We start from the raw sequence: 7183 nt of genomic DNA, 5'->3' as shown, positions 1-7183 counted from the left end.
AAATGTGATAATTTTGCTGTTTGGTTCAATTACCTCTAATTGCAATGTGTTTCTAATCGATTTTAATGGATTATTTTGAGTTAAAAAATATTCCGATTGTAATCAATGTTTAATCGAATTTATTTGAAATTTTTTGAGACTGACAATAAAAACCCAATATCATTGATTATTGTACTTGAAACTCCAGTGAGGTAAGCACTCAAAACCTCATTTAGGTTCTGTTTCAATTACTAAAACCATTGTTTGAAAGTGGAAAGTGTGTCGACGGTTATCGTAAGTAAATGCAACCTGTTAGAGCTCCTTGATGTTTTTTCTTGGTGATCTTCAATGTGTCACAAGAAGTAACTTTGAACAACATTTTTGATTCCACTGTTTTATGATTTTAGACTTGTTGTTGTGGAAAAGTTGATTTTTTAAACACAATATTAGAATTTTTATTAAAAAACATTCACTTGAGTTTAAAAACATAGTTCAGGCACTGCAAATTTTAAAGAAAAAATGGATATGTTTGTAATCATTTTCTTGCAAATAATTCGTTCATCGATCTTTTAGGTCCGAATTAAACCTGACAAGATTCGAATCCCGAGCGACGAGCCGAACTACCGCATTTTGAACGAAGCCAAGTACATACGACCCTACGGTTTGTGTCTGAAAATGGGCAATGACGAAGAAGAAGAAGAAGAAGAAGGAGAAGAAGAAGAAGGAGAAGAAGAGGAAGAAACACCAATCGAAGAAGAAGAAGAAGGAGAAGAAGAAGAAGAGGAAGAAACACCAACCGAAGAATCCGAACAGGAGGAAGAATCTGACAACGAGGAAGAATTGGAGGAAATAAGAAAGCAAAAAGAAAGAGAAGACAGAAAAAAAAGAAATAGAAAAATTACAGAGAGAGTTAGATAGGTTGAAAAGCCTAGACAACTGATTAAAAAATTGCCTTTCGTTTCTTAATACTTCGAAAGTATTACTAGCAACGTAGAAAAAATGTTAACTTTTTTAGTAGTTATTGAAAAAAGCTATTGTTTAATTTAAACTGGGTCGCACGGTAGTGAAGTTTTTGTGGTACTTGAGTAATTGATTGTTATTGAGCAAGTGTGGTAATTTTTGTTAGAACATGAACATATTGGTTGCCTCAACGTTTTCTATTTTAAGAATAGCTGTTGCTAAACAAAAGACAGTGATTTTTGGCAAAAAATGATCTAATCCATCAAAACAGGGGTTCAATTTTTTTTCGTTAACACAAATTAGGTAACACAAAAAGTAACACAATTTTTTTTATTTTGATTTCGTTTGAAAAAGTGCTGTAAATTATAATGCTTGAAATCTTTAAAAAATTAAAAATTATGAGCTTAGTGTTAAGTTTTAAGTCAAGTTTCCGTAGTCTATTTAGCCTTCTTATTTTAGCATCATAACGGAAAACTTGTGCTTGTGTGGGTTTTTTGCTTTTCCTTACAAAGCTCGAATTTTCAATTAGCCCTTAAGGACTTATTTTTAACTTCTAGTTTGATAATATTGATGTCCTGAGCTCAGAGCTTTTTTCATTTTTCATCTCCAACAGTCATTCTTAAATTTATACGGGTTTGAAAGCTACCTAATTAGGATAATGATTAATTCCCTTAAAAATCCAAACTAAAAGTTGAGGCATGAAGTCGAATTGGTTAAAACTTAAAGTTAAGCCTAAAATCAAGATACGTTTGATTCAATCAACCCTCATCACTTTTTAACAATTATTTAACAAATTTAAAAATTATTAGTCGCCTCAATTAGCCGACACAGTTAGTCATCACACTAAAAAATGTGTGGAATAGCCACTTTTTTGCTCACTGTAAACATTATGGCGTTTGAAATAATAAATTAAAGTATTTTCTTTCATCTCCAGAGAACAGATTAAAAATCACAACCACAAATGGTTCACCTGTGAGTCTTTTACCCCTACGAGAAGTATTTTCGGGATTTCACTGTTTTGTACTTTTAGTCTTGAACAACACCACTCAATCTAGAAAAAGTACAGAGAAAGTTAGATAGATTCAAAAGCCTAGACAACTGATTAAAATTTTGCTTTTCTTCACTTTTACTTCAAAAGCATAACAAGAGTGCTCGTATCAGGGCAAAGCCCTGAATGTTCCCACTGCCTTTTAAGGTTTCATGATCAGTAATAACAAAACAAATTAAATATAATAAATTAAATGAATTTTTTTTCTAAACTTTGAAATGTTTTATGAAAATCATACCCCCACACGCCATATAAAGTACAAAAAGATAGATTTCGCTCCTATTATTGTATCAATTATGGCATATAAGCTTTCTCGAACCAATTTGGAACGATTTCTAAGACGGATTAAATCTCCGCTCACGCGTTAATAGAGCGAAATATATCGCGCGTTAATTGTCCCAAATTGGCCAAATTGGCAGATTTTAAAACCCCATAACTTTACGAAAAAAAATCACAGGTGAAATATCTTTTCAGATTTAAGCTCAGGACAGCAAAAGCTTTTGAACGATAAAAAAATTCTGTCAAAAATGGCTAGTTAAAAAGTCGAAATATGACCACCCAGAGCACAAATATTCCGTTACTTTCGTATCGAAAGTCGGAACAACAAGATTGCTTGTATCGGGGAAAAACCCTGATTGTTCCGTCTACCTTTGAAAGGTTATGGGGCAGAAATAACATAAATATCATTAATAAATAAAATGTAATTAAAAAATTGAAAAATTAATTTTTCTAAAATTTGAAATTTTTCCTATGAAATCATCACCCCACACGTCATAAAAATTTTAAAAGAATAGTTTTCGCTCCTATTAAGTAATCAACTATGGCAAATAAGCTTCCTTGAACCAATTTGGAACGTTTTCTAAGACAGAATAAATATCCGCTCACGCGATAATAGCGCGAAATATATGGAGCGTTAACTGTCACAAATTGGCCAAAATGGCAATCATTAAACCCCCCATAGCTATACGAAAAATGATCACAAGTAAAATATCATTTTAAATTTAAGCTCAAGACAACAAAATCTTTTGAATGTTATAAAAAAAACTTTCGTCAAAAATAGCTAGTTAAAAAATCGAAAATTGCCTGAAGAAAAAAACCCACCCCGAGAACAAATATTCCAACACTGCTCACATCAAATCATGTTACGCACAAAACAAACTCATTCATACACTCATTATAAATTCATACAACTACCTTACACAACTAATACACCATCACGGAACCCACACCAACGATTTCAATTTATTAACTCCAAATACCCTTCACCATTCTTCTTAAACTTAACATATTGTATAAAAGACACTAACATGCAAGGAATCATTAGAAACTACGACCCGATCCGACAAATGTATATATTCTGCCCAATGACCAGAATTTTTAACGTTGACGAAACCCGTCCACTAATTGTCCCCCACGAATATATACAGCCCGTTGAAATTAAGTATCTGCTTATATTTGATGGTTCTTGTGATGAAATTTCAAACTCCAAACAGTTTGTAAAAGTTGCCACTGCTGGAAGGCACAGGGGTCTGAACACAATATACAAAAAACACATTTTGTTGCATCAAAGCAAGTTGTGATGAGATGTAGAATTACAAAATACACACATAGTTTTGTTCAATTCACCGAGAGATGTTTCCGAAGTCAATACATTTAGTCAACAATTAGGTCTAGGATCTCAATTAAAAGAGTGGTATCAAGATGCAGCATCAGTTCCTTATGGCCATGTCATTTACTTATTGCCTTAAACCCAAAAACAGTTGATTCACTTAGGTTTTGCTCTAATAGTGGCTTAGTGCCAACAAGGTTTTTTTACCAGCTAAAATGGAGACAAAGTTTTTGGACGATGAGTACACAATACGTCTCTCTTCTCCCAATATTTACAAAATTTTCCCTAAGATTTCGAAAACAATTCATTCTCAATTGCCCAAAGGATTTCATTCAATTTCTGAGTGAGTGTTTAGCAAACCTATTAAGAGGAGAGCCTCGAGACCCTCGGAAAAAAGACGTAGTAAAATATCGAAAAAAAATTCAGAACTAACTCAAAAAAGAACTCCTCTATACATAAGAAGAATTGTTTTAAATTGAGCCAAAGGTTCACAATTGATATCTATCATCACCCCCTTTGTCATTAAAATATTGACATAGTATGGAACAGTTTGTTTTACTTCCGTACTCAGTTTATCAATCACAAAGTACACTTCCAAGAAATCAAAAATTTTAACCAAAACAAGAAAAAAGGAGATTGTACCCAACAATTTTGCTACTATTTACAGTGTTTTAAATGCGAGGCTAAAAACGAAAAACAATAAACACCTGAAAGATTCATTTTTCAGCTCTCCTAGAATTAAACTCAGTCAGTCAGACAATATCATATTAGAAACTCTAGATACAAAAGAATCTATTGTAGACTGTGTGTGTGTGCACTGAAGCAAAAAATACTAATTTTGCAGATACTTACTATTTTGGAAGCGACTCAACTTCTTCCTAAACTTGTTATTAACAAGAATGCCAAAGCAAAAGACAGGGGAACTTGAACCCCTTTCAAAATCTGAAAAGGTAAGACTAAACAGATTGTATTCTAGGGGTAGTGCTGCGTACGGTTCAGTTCAAAACTTGAGTAAAGCGAGTGGTTTTCAAAAGAGAATGTAGAACAATTCTTACAAACCAAGACATCGTAAACAGAAATTGGTCCACCAATCAGGCGTTTTCGAAGACTTAAAGCTTTTCCTAGATATATCAATGAAATCTGGTGTATGGACTTGGCTTTTGCAGACAAGTTAGCTAGTCAAAACAATGGAGTCAAGTAATTATTAGTTGCTGTTGATTTTTTTTCGAGGTTTGTCAGAATTCAAACAATGAAAACAAAGTATGCCAAAGACACTTTACAAGCTTTCAAAAAAATTGTTTCTCGAAAAAACACTACTGAAAACTTTGAGTTGATAAAAGAACAGAATATGGGGAAACGGTTAAAAAATTTTACCAGAAGAAAGACATTGAAGTTTACTCAACAAAGAGTGAAACAAAAGCTGCATTTGCAGAGAGACCATATCAGTCTTCAAAACATATTTTATGTCGTTGCATGTTGAGATCATAGTGAAAAATTTGTCCTCAGACTGCAGCAATTTGTTTCTACATTGAAATACCTCAAAACTCGATCAATTGGAAAATCTCCGAGAGATGTGGAAAGCAGTGATTTTTCATCCATTTTGTATAACAAATCGTTCATGAAATGTACTAAACCAATCATCAAAATTAGGGATAGGGTGAGAATTTCGAAAAAGGAAATTCTATTCCGAAAAGGATACACGCCTCACTTTACAGATGAGGTTTTTGAAATTTTGGCAATATCTACAAAAAAAACCTCCAACATACATCCTCAAAGATCTCAAAAAAGGAGAAAGTCTGGAAAAATTTTATGAGAAAGAGCTGAGAAAATGTTCAAATTAAAGGTAAGTAATTTTTTAATTTGAATTTCTATCCACAGCATGAAAATAGTACTAAGGGACGCTACAGGTGAAAAAATTCCTTTTGTGTATGTAAGAATTACGCGAGTTTTTCTCTTGTTTCGCAAGGTTTCGGATAATCATTTTTGATTTATACCTCATACGAAATGGTTGCTCAAAATTCAGCTACTTTTTCTATTATTTGTGGGCATGCAAGACAGCGTGGAAGATTTTCTGAAACTTACTATCCGAAACTTACCATACTGAAGTTTTGTAAGACAAGACCGTAATGTATGTGAGCCCATACATATCACAAATCGTAGAAGTTAGCTAAGAAACGCAAGTATTGGCAAAATTGAGCTTCAAAAAATTCGGGCGCCGAAAAATTTTTCTCAATCCTACCATCTGAAACCTTACCATCTTAACACATTAGAAAACTTATTACCTATCTGAATACATGCGAAATCTTATCCCTGTCTTAATACATAGCTTTGAGACCGGATGCTCTGTTCCCTATCTTAATACATAGGGGTCTCCAACCAGTCCACCCCGACTCTTGCTAACTCTTCTACTACTAATTTTATATAAAACTTCTGATTTAACAAAGATATTAAATGAGGCAAAATCTAAATCTTAGCCCAACCCAACGTGCCAGTCTCTCAACAGAAGATAAATTTACAGAAAACTTTAGAGGTTTGAAACTCTGTTTCTATGTTTCCTGCAAGTTTCTCTCCTCAAATTCGACACAGCAGAGAGTTACTCTTAGTGGGAACCAACACCAGGGGAAGGTTTGCCTCATACTAAAAATTACGGAAAAAAAATTGAAGACTCCTATCCGAAGTCCAAATCTGCAAATCCAAAGCACACTCCATGTCAGCTCCGAGAAAACATAATATTTTTGTTATCTAAAAACAAACTAAGAATGTGAAACGGCACAAGAGTATAGAACAAACAAATATCCTAACTTCTTTCCATGCGACAAAAATCAATTTTAGAGGCCAGCACAGGAATCATGTATGAGAAGATCCATTCGAAATTCACCCAAGCGATGGCGATCAGAAACACAATGCTGCACTGATTTACAACGTAAAGCTCAGCCGTAATGTGTTTCTCCCTGACATCCGTTGGGTGAGTTTCGAATGGATCTTCTTACATATGATCCCTATGATGGCCTTAAAAACTAACTTTAACTAGTGAAACCGTTAAATTTTTTTCTCGCAAAAAATTGTGAAATCTCAAAGTAAGCGAATTAATTTGGGCCGTTAGCTTTGGAATTGACCCATTATTTACTAAGCAGATGAACAAAAATAATGCCGAATCGAAGGCTGATTGGAACAAATTTAATATTTTCTGTCAATGTTGACTTCGATTTTGTGAGAAAGGAGTTTAGCAAATAGCAACGCTTAGCGATTTTGATTGGTTGAAACTTTTCAAGCATTCGGTCCCTCCATCATGGGAATCCTCCCCTTTCTTTCTTTGCTTCTGATTTTGAACACAGGAGATCGAGATCGTGTTCTCTATTTACTTAGTAACTCAATCTACCTTCAAACAGGCCGTTGGCTATAATCGTAACCATTCGAAGCGTTGTTATAATAGTCTTCAGCAATATCTCATTTAAAATAATATTATGTTTTGGCTACTCCAATTGGGTTAAACTTCACTGTGCGTTTTGTCTTCATAGTTAACTCTGTAACGTCACTAGTTAAACCGCAATTATGATTTCTGGTGGCGCATTAAAATTGTGGAACAA

At 33.8% G+C, this 7183-nt stretch overlaps 1 protein-coding gene across 1 annotated transcript in view; it reads left to right on the top strand.

Annotated features, from left to right (window-relative positions):
* LOC134840247 (uncharacterized) overlaps window positions 1-1047 on the top strand; it is a 30412-nt gene extending 29365 nt beyond the window's left edge. Inside the window, exon 5 of the mRNA XM_063855993.1 lies at window positions 553-1047. Coding sequence (XP_063712063.1) covers window positions 553-897 — 345 coding nt within the window. The 3' untranslated portion in view covers window positions 898-1047. The remainder of the gene's footprint in view (window positions 1-552) is intronic.
* The last annotated feature ends 6136 nt before the right edge of the window (window positions 1048-7183 follow it).

This window comes from Symsagittifera roscoffensis, chromosome 2 (assembly GCF_963678635.1).
Source record: "Symsagittifera roscoffensis chromosome 2, txSymRosc1.1, whole genome shotgun sequence".
Classification (NCBI taxonomy): Eukaryota; Metazoa; Xenacoelomorpha; order Acoela; family Convolutidae; genus Symsagittifera; species Symsagittifera roscoffensis.
The sequence above is the reverse complement of the archived record's forward strand: the minus strand, read 5'-3'. Positions and strand labels throughout refer to the sequence as shown.